This window comes from Miniopterus schreibersii (genome assembly GCF_964146895.1).
Source record: "Miniopterus schreibersii genome assembly, chromosome: 2".
Classification (NCBI taxonomy): Eukaryota; Metazoa; Chordata; class Mammalia; order Chiroptera; family Miniopteridae; genus Miniopterus; species Miniopterus schreibersii.
The window spans coordinates 122,909,865-122,924,562 of record NC_138102.1 but is presented as its reverse complement, the minus strand read 5'-3'; the positions used below and the strand labels follow the sequence as shown (position 1 = coordinate 122,924,562).

Here is a 14,698-nt window from a genome sequence, read left to right as displayed (position 1 = left end):
TGTCCTTAAGACTAAATGCTGATAGGATCCTGCTTACCAAAGCTTAAAAGCAAGACCTGAAAGGATCACTGTTTAAGTAACTTCACTGTATCCAAGAACAAAGTTCAAGAACATTTTTAGGAATACAGAACAATCTAGCATTTAACAATATATAATTCTCAGTGTCTGGCATATAATTAAAAATTACCAGGTACACAAAGAAGCAAAGAAATATAACCTACAGTGATGATAAAAATCAATTAAAATGGACTTAAATGTGTCTACTAAGTCTATATCTGACAGACTTAGTATATCTGATAGACTTAGTAGACAACCACGTTAAACAGTTATTATAATTGTATTCCATAAATTCAAAAAATTGGAGGAAAGACTGAACATGAGAAGTAAAGGAGAGACAGAACATTGAAAACATGAAGGCTCAAGTCAAATTTCTAGTGATAAAAATGACAATGTTGGAGATGAAAATAATAGTGAATGGGATTAATGGAAAATCAGATGTTGCAGAAAAAATTAGTGAACTTGAACACAAAGCAACAGAAACCATCCAAATTAAACACAGAGAGAAAAGAGATGGAAAGAAATAAACAAAATGACAGTGAACTGTGGGACAACTTCAAGCAGCCAAATATAAACATCTCTGGAGACTCCAAAAGACAGGAGAGGAGGAGACAGAAAAAATAGTCAAAGAAATAATGGCTGAAAATTTGCCAAATTTGATGAAAACTTTAAATCTATAGGTCCAAAGAGTCTTAACAAACCCAAGTACAAGACACATGAAGATAAGTACACCAAGGCACACATAATCAAATTGCTTAAAACCAGTCATAAAGAATATCTTAAAAGCAACCAGAGAAAAAGGAAACATTGCATACAGAGAAACAGGACAACAGTAAATTTCCTGTCAGAAACAATGCAAGCTATAAAAAAGAAAAAAGACAAGAAACAATGCAAGCTGGAAGACAGTGGAGCAACTTCTTCAAAGTGCTGAAAGAAAAACCCTCCAACCTAGAATCTTTTTACCCAGCTAAAATATCTTTCAAAAACAAAGGTGAAATAAAGACATTTTTAGACATATAGTAACTGGAAGAATTCATTATAGGCAGACCTGCTCTATAAAGTCCACCAACCCAAGAAAAATGATACTAGACGGAAACTTGCATCTACAAAAAGGAATGATAAGCTCTGGAAAAGGTAACTACATGGCTAGATATCAATTTTTTCCCCTTAGTAAAATCTCGTAAAAAACAATCACATGTTTAAAGCAGAAAGTTTATAATGTATAGAACAAGTACAACGTTTGGCAACAACAGTACAAAGGCAGGCAGCGAGAAGTGAAAATACGTTATTGTAAGGTTCTTATACAATATAAATAGTATAAAATTTAAAGGTAGCCTATGATAAGTTAAAGGTGCATACTATAAACCCTAAAGCAGCCATTAAAATAACGCAATAAAGAGTTATAGCTAACAAGCCAATAAAGGAGGTAAAATGGAAGCATAAAAAGTATTTAATAAATCCAAAAGAAAGGAGAAAAAGAGTAAAAGAAATAACAGTGAGCAGGTAGGACAAATTGAAATCAAAAGCAAGATGATAGACTAAAATCCAAATGTATCAATAATTGCATTACATGTAAATAGTCTAAACAACCCAATTAAAAAGCAGAAATTGTCAGGTTAGATTTTAAAAAAAACTCAACTCTGCACTGCCTACCAGGAACTCACTTTAAATATAGGTACCAATAGTTTAAACATAAAAGGATGAACAATATACACTATGCTAACTAATCAAAAGAAAGCTGAAGTGACTATTAGATAAAGTAGATTTCAGAGCAAAGAGTATCATCAGGCACAAAGAGGGGTCATTTCATAAAGATAAAAGAGTCAATTCTTCAAGAAGACATATTGATCAATCATAAATATTTATTTAGCTTCAAATAAATGATGCAAAACTTGACAGAACTGCAAGATATAAACAAATCTGCAACTATAAGTGATTTCAATAATCCTTTACCAATAACTGATAGAACAAGTAAACATAAAATCAATAAGGACATAGAAGAATTAGACAACACTATCAACCAATTTGACCTAGTTGTTATAGATTACTCCACCCAACAAAGCAAACATATACATTTTTTTTAAGTGTACATGAAATATTTACCAAGATAGACCATATCTGGTATCATAAACAAGCTTCAGTGAATTTTAAAAGATTCAAGTTATACAAAGTATGTTACCTGTCCACATGGAATGAAATTAGAAATCAATAAGGAAAATATATCTACAAAATCCCAGAATATTTGGAAACTATATAACACACATCTAAATAACTTGTGGATCAAAGAAGAAATCAAGAGGGAAATTTCAAAGTATCTGGAATTGGAAGACAATGAAAACAGTCAAAATTTGTGTTACAGAGATAAAGAGGGAAATTTATAGCACCAAATAGCTATTAGAAAAGAAGCATGGTCTCCAATTAATGACCTCCACTTCTATTGTGAGAAACTAGAAAAAACCAAATGGAACTTTAAGTAGAAGAAACTAATAAAGAGAGAACCCGAATAACCCTCTAACTATTAAAGAAATTTAATCTGTTGTTAAAAACCTTCTCATATAGGAAACTGCAGGCCCACATCTGCCATATAAAGGCATGTACATGAATATTCATTGCAGCTTTATTTATAATAGCCAAAACCCAGAAATAATCCAAATATCCATCAACAAGTAAATGAGTCAAGAATGACCTATCCATATACTGGAATACTCCTTGGCAATAAAAGGAATAAACTACTGATACATGCTACAACATGATTAATCTCAAAATAATTCTGCTGAGTGAAAGATACCTGGTAAAGAGTATGCAGAGTATAGTCTGTTCTTGTTATTTGTGGTTTGTGTGTTCTATAAAGTAAGCATGAACAATGAATTAGCATGCACCGAATCATTGCTCCTAGAGGAAATACCAAGTTAGGTTCCTGCGAGCCTCTGGTCAAAACATTTTTGTCAACTGATCAATATATAACCCTGTTTTATGTGTTTCTGTTCAAAGACACATTATTTAATATATATTGTTGATCCATTAGCCCTGAACTCATAGCCAAGAGCACTAGAACTCATGCCTATGGAAGCTCCTCTAACATATGTACATATTTTTTCTGTAAGGTACATCACTTAGAAACATTAGACAACTCTTCAGTACAACATGTAGGAACGATTTTTAAAAGCGAAATCTCCAACTCAAAGCATACAAATGTGAAACATGGCATTAAAAAGATCGTGAAAAGGACACTTGTTTATAGTATGAAAACTGAATCAAGGCAGAGCGCTGCCTTGTTTGACCTCAGCTGGAAATGTGTGTGCTGGCAACTCAAATTTTTTGCCACTCTGCGTATCTGTGAACAACTTAGAAAATGCTGAATTAAATTTGAAGTTACAAATACATTTTAATTAGTAGATAAATTCACAAATATGGAAATCTGTGAATAATGAACATTGACTATGTGTGACTCACTGATAAAATTTTTTAGAAAATACAAATCTAGAATGAAAGAAAGCAGATCAGTGGTTTCCCCTGGGGGTAGGACAGGAAGGAAGGAACTTTGAAGGGTCAGGAGGAGACTCTGGAGGGTGATGGGTTCATTATCTTGACTGTGGTGATTATGCACGACACAAAACCTTATCAATTTGTAACTTTAACCACGTGCCATTTATTGTGTGTCATTCTACCTCAATAAAGCTGTTAAAAGGAAGAAAAGGCATGACGGTGGGAAGGGAGAAGTGGAAAGACATCTATGAAGCTTAACTGTGAGGAATTGTTACTCAAGGAGTGAAGGAGAGTGAATTAAGGAATCAAACGTAACTTGACTTTCCAAATTTGACTGCTGGGTTGATGATGATGGTGTTGTCAGTAGAAACTAGGGAATGCAGAAAGAGGATCACATTTCTGAAGGGTAGGTAAGTTACTTTCGAGGTTCCTGACTTGGTTCCAAGCCCTCTTTCCTTCATCAGATCAGAGCTCTCCCAGTTGCTGTTCCACTGGTTATGCAAATACATGAACTCAATTTCCCAACTCCAGCTCATTTCCCCAACCATCTCATTTTCTGCAATGATGCCACCACCTTTGAGTCCCTCCTCTCTTATAATCTATCTAAAGACCCTTTGTCACTTTAGTCTACTATATCTAGTGCAAACTTGGCTTAACTTTTGAGGCCCTCCAAAAATGCTGTTCCAACTGACCACATTTCATATCTCACCATTCTCTACCTAAACCCTCCACTTAAATCAGGATAGCTGATCTCTCCAACACAGACCAGATTTGTTTTTAAGTCTCAGTTCCTTCACTAAAAAGCACTCCATCCCTCCAAAACCTAGAAGTTCATCAGAACTTAACCCATATCCTCTCTGATTTCCTACAGAGCCACTACCACCACGTGTAGTGCTTAACTATTTTCTAAGTTTCAAATGTGTGCTAATCATACGACTTCAAAAGAAGCTCATTAACCAACTAAAGTGAGCAAGGCACAGATCTGGGTACTTCAGGTAATCAAAGATGAACAAAGACCTTTTCTGCCCTCCAATGCATGGAGCAGGGACAAGAGCCCAACATCAACATCGCCAAGTACAACAGCACAACACTAAACTGACATACTTTAGATGAGAAACTCTTTGCTCTGGGTGATCAGGGAAAGCTTTATGGAGGAGCTGACATTTGTGGCAAAGTCTGAAAGGTGAACAGAATATATCCATGTCAGAAAGAAGAGGGCAGGGCTTCACAGGTGAAAGGATGAAGAGAAGCCAAAGGCAGAGCAATAGAAAATGGCAAAGTTGTGTATTTCACGTAGGCAGGGACTGTGTCCTATACAGCTTTAAATCTCTCATGGCACTCAGCATCGTAATCGTGCACAGTCCATATTCAGTGAGTACTTGTGGGTTGAATTAGTTATACTAGATTTCAAGTGGTTTCATCTAGGTCCTAAGTGAATAATGTGCTACAATGAGGTAGAGAGCTGTATCTTTCATAAGCCTGGGTTAAGTGGCAGGAATTTATATCACTAACACCAAAATTGCAAGAGTAATTTAAAAATCACGTTAATGGCTTTTTCCCAGGCAGCTTCGTTGTATGTAAAGTAGCTGGTACAGTAGAATCCAGTCTCCAATTGCTCAGCTATTACCTGTGAAATAGGGAGAAGATAATACCCTCTTCTGCTCCAGTTTAGCAAAATTATGACATTTATAACCTTTCAAATTACAAAAAAAGATGTTCATTACATCCATACTATATTTAGAAGCCATTTTACCACATATCAGTTTTGTGATAGCAATAATATAATTTTTACATCATGTGGAATTTCAAAGAAAAACAACATTTTATTCCACTAATGCAGACATAATCTGAGTTCATAAGTGTCATTTTTAATCCTCAGTCCCAAACCTCCAGGAAAAAAACTTCTGGATAAAACAGAAAATACTAAAGAGCTGTAATTTACTAGTTACAGAAACTCCCACATTATAAGTTCTCACTATTTTCCTTCCTACTGTGTTAGCCAAACAGCACACCATTAGTAGACTAATACTCATTTTTCCAAGGGTGACATCACCAGTCTAATTTGAATGTGACCTGGGTAATGGAAAACGAAGGAGAAGATCGATCTCATTCTGTAATAGATGTATGGTTTAGAAAAGGAATTGGGAGTTATAAATAAAATAGTCCCTCACAAAAGCAAGCCTTACCACTGGAACTGAAGTCCACAGGCCCGATCCACTTGAAGGCTGGCTTACGGCCTCTCTCTTCTGTGACGTGCACTTTCTTGATCAGAGCCAGGCTGGTGAGAACATTGGCGATGTCATAGAGACGTCGTACCTTTGCTTGAAGATATAAAACACAATTATGGTCACGCTGCCTCTGACACCACTACATTTTAGTTTATGTGATAGGTCACTTTTCTTGGCCACCACATAACCCTCAGGGGGAAAGCTGTGGGGTGGGCTGAAATGACTGATGGCTCTGTCAGGGAATCCCAGGATTTATGTACCTGATGTACCTGCAGACACACATTAAGGTCGGTGTGTCCTTCCATTTCCACAGCTTCACACCTTTACAGACAAGCAAGGAGTGCCATGGTTGCAAAAACACCCGAGGGAGGGAAACAGGCTGTAATTAGAGGCTTAGTAAATGCGATTCTGATGTGTGGCATGTTGATAGCTTGCCCTGAGTTTCTCCCAGCAGGAGGTTGTGGCACCAGCTTCACCAGGCAGCTGGGCTGTGAAAACGACAGGGATTCCCCAGAGCTTCCTGCAAGGCTGTATCCTGGGTACATAAGGCATTCAGGGCTCAAGATTCTGAGGTACAGCTGTGCTCAAGACAGGCAGTTCCTCACCTGAAGTCCTGGCCTTCTGGCTACCCAGTAGGGGAGGGGTGGGAGGCACAATCCCTGAGTCTTAAGGTGCTTTGGGACACATTTGAAAATGCATGGACTAGAGGAGAAATTCAGAAGGGGTGGCAACACATTAAATAGGCAGGGTGTTGCCCACAAAGTAATTTCTATTTAAGAAATCAATTTACGGGTAGGAAATCCACTTGGCTTCAGGGCTAAGATCAGGCAAAGGAGCTTTGATTATAGTCTAGAAACAGCAAGCATTCATCCCAGATGCAATTTTCTTCCCAACTGTGGGAGAGCTATATTTTATTTAGTCATTTCTCCCACAGGATGGCTATAATTCCAGCTGAAAACAAACAAACAAACAAACAAAAAGCTAGGGTATGTTAAGCTCATGGCTTCCTAGGGCTTGAAAGGGCTACCAGCAGCTAAGGGCACCTGGCTCGGGACCCATGCTCAACAGAGAGGAAGATGCGCGGAGGATGAAACTCGGAAACGCTCTCCTCATCTGGCAGCCACGTCCCACCACCCTTCCCCTACTCTGGTCATTCCTCTGGTTCTTACCTGTGGATAACTTTCATCTCCACCCATCAGAAGAGTAAGCAGGGGGCGGGGAAGAAAGGGGAAAGAAAACTCAGATATTCTGTCTTGGATACAGCGATACTAACGAGAAATGCAAAGCGTCTCACACCCTCCCTGACCTGCATTTGCGGGATGGCATCCTGCTTCCACCGTCCACTCTAACTGCCGAGGAAGCGTCAATGGGAAGCCTAGTATGTGATCAACTTACCTCTCACAGCACCAAGAACCCTGGGATGCAGGAAGGAGTGGACTTCTCCAAAAAAAATAATTCTTTTACTTTCAGAGGCAGAAAACATCAACCTATGAATCCCATCCTTTCTGTGAGAGGTGGATTTAGGTGAAGGTGCTTACTTTTAAATTTGCTATGGTCCAGCGCATGCTGGTTTCCTTCTATCAGTATTTTGGCAGCCACGTCAAGAGTAACAATCTTGGTTTTAGACACGAGGAAAAGCATGACAAACTTCTGGCTCATGATTCTCAGCGACTTGTCTTTTCTGTTTGCAGATGCTACAAAGGAAACAAAACGAAGGCATCAAAGAAGATAATTTATCACAAGAAAGACTGTACTTAGAGTTTGTCAGAACTATCTACTCTGCTGGTAGACGGAAAGATCACTTTTGTTAGAGAGGAGCCTTCTGGACACACATCACAAACGATGGCTCATGGGGAAAAAAAACGGATTCTCTTGCTGCGCATATTCAGTAGCAATAGACTCTGAAATGTGCATGTTAAATACTCTTAATGCTTTATACTCATACTTCATGGAATAGGATGCAGGAGGTAGTTTTCCTAAAGCAATTTTTTTTGCCAGGATTAATGTAGGAGAAAAGTATAGGCTAGGGATGAACTGCTTTTAAACATCAACTCTTCCCTCAGAGGCAAGGATTCCACTTTAATTTCTCTGTGCCCACAATACAGGCAGACCTTGTTTTATTGCACTTTGTTTTATTGTGCTTCACAGATATTGCTTTTTTTTTTTAATAGAATGAAGGCAAGAACGCTCCACCAGCAAAAAGGTTACAATGCACTTTACTGCAGCCAAACCCACAACAGCTCTGAAGTGTGTCTGTATCTAGAATACATGGTACACACAGTAGGTGCCCACCTCTTGCATTTCTTTTCAGAAATAGGTGAAGAAATAAACTATAACTAAATGGGAGACACTGATGCGACACGTGTTGCTGTGGATGGCAGGCAAACCATCCCGACAGATGGCTGTCTCCCCTGGTTATTAAGATAAGAACTGGCTCATGGGGTGGAACTAAAAGGCATGAGGCAGTAAACTGAATGAAAACCAGGCCCGCCTTTCCATTCCTATTTCTTAAATTTGCAAGTGAAATGAGGGTGATACTTGCACTCTATCATCTTAGCCAGGGGTAGCAGCGTGAGAACGATGAAGACCAACGGTTAAAATAGGTCTAGGACAAATGAGTCAGGAGGGGAAGAACAATGCAGGTGTAAGGGAAAAAAGTTCTGCATCGAATGAAAGCGGGGCCGTCTATCTTTCTCATCAACATCTGCGGCTAACGAGGTTCTTTTCCAAGTAACCTCCTATATATACTTTGAAAAATTGAATTCATTGTAACGATAACTTCTTCAAAGTAAATTTTCCTTAAAGGCTCACAAAGAGAAATCAGCATGGGGCTGCCAATCTGAAACAGGAGCTCTGCTAGCGATCTATGGTCCAAACACCAAATACCAAGTAAACCAGACAGGTTTTCAGTGAGGTTGAGTGGGCAACCCAGTTGGGGAGCCATCTGTCTCCCTCTCTTCAGTGGAGAGAGTAACAGGACACCTCCCTCCAGGGTTGTCAATCTGGCACTTCCCACCTCAGCAGTGACTCTGTTCTGAAGAGACCATCCCTGTCTCTGTGCTATTACTCATGTGGTTACGCTGAACTCACAAGAGGGACAGTCGGGCTCAGAGAAATCCAGTAAGTGTTGGTCTTGGGGATCTGCATAGCCATCTTTTTTACGGTCTCCAAATTTATAATCCATCAGCTCTAGCTCCTTCTGCTGGAGGTACGCCATCTGCTCCCCATACTTCTGCTCCTCTCCTAGTCTCTGCAGGTTCCTCAGGGTTCTTGGCAGGCTGTGCCGCCCATGCCAGCCGTACTGATTCTTGGCCACCCGGCTGACCAGATGCAGCGACTCCAGCACATTGACAATGTCATAGATGCGTCTCCTTTCAACGCCTGTTTGAAAAACAGAAGCCGACCATCACCATGCAGACATGCAGATAAATTCCTTGAGAGCCAGGACCATGTCTAGGAACTACTCTGTGTGATGCCCGGTGGGATATCCAGCAAGCGTGGATGTGCCACAAATTCATCCTGCAAGGATGAAAGTAATGGAAATTTTTTTCTTTCCTTTTCTTAGGATCCAATCCCCACTAAGAATAGTATAAAACCTCCACCCAGAGAAGGCTGATGTCCCGTCTATATTACACACAGTGGTTATGTCTTTTCTTTAGACCTGTTAGCAAGTTAAAATGGGTGCGACTGAGCAACACAAGGCTAGTATACCCGATGGACACCTGATGAATGCTGGATGGCTGATTTTGACTTATATTCCTAATTAGGCAGACTATAAAATAGTGTCCAAGAACTGATACCTTGTTTGGACAACACTATCCTTTTCTGGAGCTTGAATGATGTGAAAGAATTATCTTGTTAACTCTCTTAATGGTCCAGTAAGGAAAATACGGTAAATACTCTGTGTCCTATTTTACACTGGAAACTCAAGAGTCAAGAGCTTGGGCCCCTTCTCAAGTTGATGGAGGAAGCTACAGCCAGGGCTGGGACCACACCTGAGTACCCTTTGGCTCACGATGGCTGCTGACAACTCTCCCGGTGCTCTCATTCACAGTACCCTGCCAAGCAGCCAGTGGTGAAACAGAGACTTCGTGTACAGTAGTCTCTGTACTGTCAACTTCATCAATTCCCTACTCCTTGCCCAACATTCCCCAGATAGCTAGGATTATGAGCTGTCTACTGAATTTACCCAAAATATTCATGGTGGTTAGCGTGGGGACTGTGGGGTTAGACTGCCTGGATCTGAATCCCTGTGCTGTCCCTTAGCAATTGGGTGATCCTGGGAAGTTATGGAACCTGTCTGTGCCTTAGGATTTATCTCATAAGACGATGAGGGTTAAATTCGACCACAAATGTATCTCCAACAGATGTTTACTTTATCTACTATTTGTATATTATTTTGCAAATACTTCCTGCATGGCACAGGGGATACCTAAGATCTCTGCTAGCATCACAAGTGGATTAATAGAAGCAGGTTTTTGAAATCTCCTGTCTGTGACTCATACTGTTGTGCAACAGGCCTTTCAGCTTTTGGAACCCACCTCCCTCTGTGCTCTCAGGTAAGTATCCGTAACAGAGGCCTCCAGGCACCTCCTAGAAAACCAGCCCAGCTACAAAGATGCCCTCTTTCTGTGCATGTGCCAGGAACTGTTATATAATCAGGGCAGACTCAGCAAATGTAGCTTCGGGCCGTTCAAAAACTTAACAGGAGAAACAGATCGAATTACAATGAGCACTGCCGAGCCAAGAGAAAGTTCCATCACATGCATGAAGAGGCATTTCATAGTCCATCAGAGCATTTCAGCTCATGACCCTGAAAGGCTCCTTACCCTCCAACTCTCCAGCTTCAGGGCCAGATGTCTGCTGGAAGGTGGTGGCAGGGGCAGTCAGCAGCCCCCTGTCCAGACCCGCTGGGTTCCTTATTCCAGGCTGTTTTCATATATTAACACATCGTGTTCAGAGTGTAGCATTCTATAAGCCTTCCCATTAGAAATGTCACGTGAATGCAACTGAGACACCCCAGGGCCAGCCATGTGCCTGCCATTTTGTTGTTCTGTATTAGATACAATCTGTTTAGTCTCCATCTAGTGGCTAGACATCCCAAGAAGGGAAAATAAAGGAAGATTCTGACCACTGGGAGAGTAAGAAGCTATTTAATGTCCACAACAGGTGTCTAGTAGGTGATGCTGGTAAGAGCACGTGCAGCTGCTTGCCTGCACAGTCACTCACCTTTTCTATCTGACTGAGTGTAACTGTCCATTGGCTGGTGCACTGAAAAGTCCCATTTCACAGGTCTCAAGGCGTGCAGGTTACTCTGGGCCTTGCCCTGCCAGGAGGGTTCTCCCTGGCACTCAGCCTTCTTTTCCTTTTGTACAAAGGCGATCCTATTAATCCTACTCATTGCATTATTTATGCCCTCAAGGATTTACCAATGTTTACCAGGCTACCCTTAGTCCCCGATGGAACTTATCAAGAACATCTCTCAGCCCTGCAGATGAGTTTCTTAGGCTGAGCTATTTTCCATTTAATAAAGTCACTTCCAGCTCTTTCTTACCTACAACATCCATGTCAAATCTACATGGGACCAGAATATGGGAAACTGCAATTTGAATGTTCTGCACATCCTTGGTTAAAATATGATCTTAGAGCTAGTGACCTGGGATGTAGCAGGGAGTTTATACTCAACCGAAGAGACGATCACCACTGAAATAATTTCCAGGAAGGGACCTCATTTTCAACCTCACGTAAAGAGAGATGGCAAGGTCATCTGGCAGGTCTGGATGATGTGAGGCATTAGGAAGCTGCTGCAAACATCTCTGAGTTCTGTCCCAGGCAGTCATAACATGGGGATCTGCAGAATGACCTGCAGCCCAGGAGTAGGAGTCTGTCCTGTAACACAGCCTCCCAACATCTAACCTCTCGTCTTCTGCATTAATATCAGTGCAAGGTCCCGGTTTCCTGAACCCCAGTGAGGACACTGATTTGTTGTTCTACCCTCATCTTCTGTAAGACTAGTCTCCAGGATGCTGTGCCTCAAATGGGTCTACACCAAACCTCTTTCCAGCTGGGTCACTTTCCCCTTCTTGTCTCATTGCTACCTGTGCCAAATACTGTGTTCTACTTCTGGGTTTCAAACAGGCTCCCCAATCAAAGCACTCTACTCCCTCTTCCTAATTGCAGAGGTTGAAAGGACAGCTTAGTGAAAACTTCCATGTAACAATAAGAGTTACCCACGCCAGGCCCCAAGTTAGGCATGTTACTGACATTACCCCAACCTGGCTAAGTCCTTGCCAGGTAGGTGCTACGGTCCCTATGAGAAAAGGTTAATTATCTTTTTAAAGCTCACACAGCCTGTAAATTAGAGAGCTCGGCCCCAAATCCAGCCCTGTCTGACCTAAAGCCCATCCCGTGGTCTTCCCATCACCAACCATTGCCTCCTTGTTATTTCAGTTTCCAGCAAACACAATCTTTTTAGCCATCAGTTTGAATAATTCAGACTGACAATCATCTACTGGTGCATATTTCTCTGGGCTATGGGAAGAAATAGAACTAATAGACAAACTAAAAATATAATCTAAAATTATGTATGTAAAACCTCCTAAGGAGACACCCCACACCTGCAAATCTTTGTGATTCCTGCTTATTTAATGATTGTCAACAGTCATGTTCATCCTGAAACCAAATGCGACCCATGTCCACTAGGGGTCTCTATTCGGAAGCTGCTGTACATATTTATAGAACGTACACCATTGCACATTACACATACCCATCCCATGTGAACACATGTACTCTTCTTTGTTATAAGATTTAGCTGTTTGAGTTATGTCCAGATGTGCTTTCCCTAGTTTGGCAGGCTTGCTGTGAACAGCACAGCACAAGGCTTCAAACGTAATGAATGCTCTTGCTCTCGAATCCTGCTTTATAATAGAAATAACACCAGTTCTGACCCTGTAGAGGCATTATTAAAAATAAACAACAGGATATTTCAAAATATTTTTTGAGCCTGCCTGAAATAAGATGAAATTAAAATATGTGATAGGACTTTGTAATGTGAGTCCTATAAAAGTATTTTTTAAGGTTAAGAAAACCAAATTTTTGTTTGACCCTCAGGCCAAGAAGGCTCCCTGGAATCCTACACATAATGATCATGGAAGAAGGAAGCTCCACCTGCCCGTCCTTACTCCTTTACTTAATAAAAGAGGCAATCTGATGCCTAGAGCCTGCCCGCGGGAACCAGTTTCCCACTATAACTGGGGACAGACCTCTAGGTAGCCTGACCATACATACCAAGGCTGACAGCAACTTCATCTAGGGAGATGGTAGTTTTCTCAGTTGACACAGGATAACTTGGATAGCGAGCTAGAAACTTCTGGCACAGGAGTCCCAGACTTTTCTGTTTTCTGCTTGGCCTTCGCTTCTCAAATTTGTCCACAGCACTGTCCCCAACCACACAAAGCTACAGAGGGCAGATAGAAGGGAGTGGAAGATGTCACGGTTAACATCCTAGTAGAGAAACTGCAAAGGGCAGTATTGGTAAGTCAGGGGGACATCCCAATCCATACCATCCTAGATTCCAGTTAAAATACATTTCCTAAAGTAATTTTCTACCTATTGCCTTCTCTGGACTGAATTTTTTTCCTTTGCAATTTGAGGCCGAGCATACTGGTTAAAACAATGAACAGTGCAGTCATTTATAAGCTGCTATACTCTTGCTGACTGTATGTTTGTTGGACTGTAGATCAAGCATCACTAGGAGCTTGTTAGAGATGCAGAATCTCAGGACTCATCTCAGACCTGATCCATCAGAATCTGTCCTCATAGATCCTATGTGATTTCTGTTGACATGAAATTTAAGATGCACTGGCCTCCACTGTGTCACTAAACAGTTTCATATGTTTACAAATGACCAAGGGTTGACGCAACTGAACAAGAGCAGATAAACCTTACTCTTCTTTACTCTTTCTTGTTGCAAGTACACAAAACAAATGTCCTTGTCTCATCAACCCACATTTGAAAAGGGCTGAGTTCAACCCCAAGAAAGTAAAAGGTTTTTCAATGAATATATTTAAGGAGAAAAGCAATATGATGATCTCAATAGCTTCAGAAAAAACATTTAATACATTTAACACCCGCTCATGATTTTCAAAAATGCCCTTAGAAAACTAGGAATGGAGAGCTTGAATGAAGTGTGTCTATAAAAACCCAACAGAAAACATCAGTCTTAAAGAGCAAACCTGGGAAGCGCTCCCTTAAAAATCAGGAAAATGATAAGGATGCCCCTCTTCTACATCATATTAGAGGTCTAGCTAGGGCATGAGGACAAGAAAAAGAAACTGAGGCACAGGAATTTGGAAGGAATAAGTAAGCGAAACTTTCATTCTGCAGAACACATGATTGGTTACACGAAAAACTGAAGACTATTTTAAAAAGTCAGTTACATCACTATACAATAGCAACAGAAAATGAATTAAAAAGATATGATTTCTATTAGCAAAAAGAATGATAATGTTTTTAGGAACAAATCTAACAAACATTTATATGCATAAAATATTAAAATTTACATTTTAAAGAAATAGACTTAAAACTCAGAGAAACATATACTCATGGATAGGAGGGCTCAGTACCATAACCAGGTTAATTCCCAAATTCATCTACATGCAATGCAATTACAATTAAAATCCAATCTAAAGTACATATGGAAGAAAAAAGGGCAAAGCATAGCCCACATACTCTGAAGGAAAGCAAATTGAAGTTCTTGCTTCACCTGATATGAAGGCTTATTACAGTATGGGATTGGTTCAGTGATGGACAAATTGGCCAGTGGAACAGAAAGAGCCCAGAAACAGACGTACACACAAATGGAACTCTGACAGGTGACAGAGGTAGCACTGCCAGCTCCAGGGAAGAGGAAGAGCTGAATAAATGAT

At 40.5% G+C, this 14,698-nt stretch overlaps 1 protein-coding gene across 2 annotated transcripts in view; it reads right to left on the bottom strand.

Moving 5' to 3' along the window:
- Window positions 1-14,698, bottom strand: part of E2F7 (E2F transcription factor 7) — a 38,036-nt gene that overhangs the window by 12,031 nt on the left and 11,307 nt on the right. For both annotated transcript variants that reach the window (XM_081130384.1, XM_081130383.1), the window contains exons 4-7: window positions 13,059-13,227; window positions 8,862-9,152; window positions 7,310-7,465; window positions 5,730-5,864 (exon numbers count right to left, since the gene is read on the bottom strand). In XM_081130384.1, coding sequence (XP_080986510.1) covers window positions 5,730-5,864; window positions 7,310-7,465; window positions 8,862-9,152; window positions 13,059-13,227 — 751 coding nt within the window. The remainder of the gene's footprint in view (window positions 1-5,729; window positions 5,865-7,309; window positions 7,466-8,861; window positions 9,153-13,058; window positions 13,228-14,698) is intronic.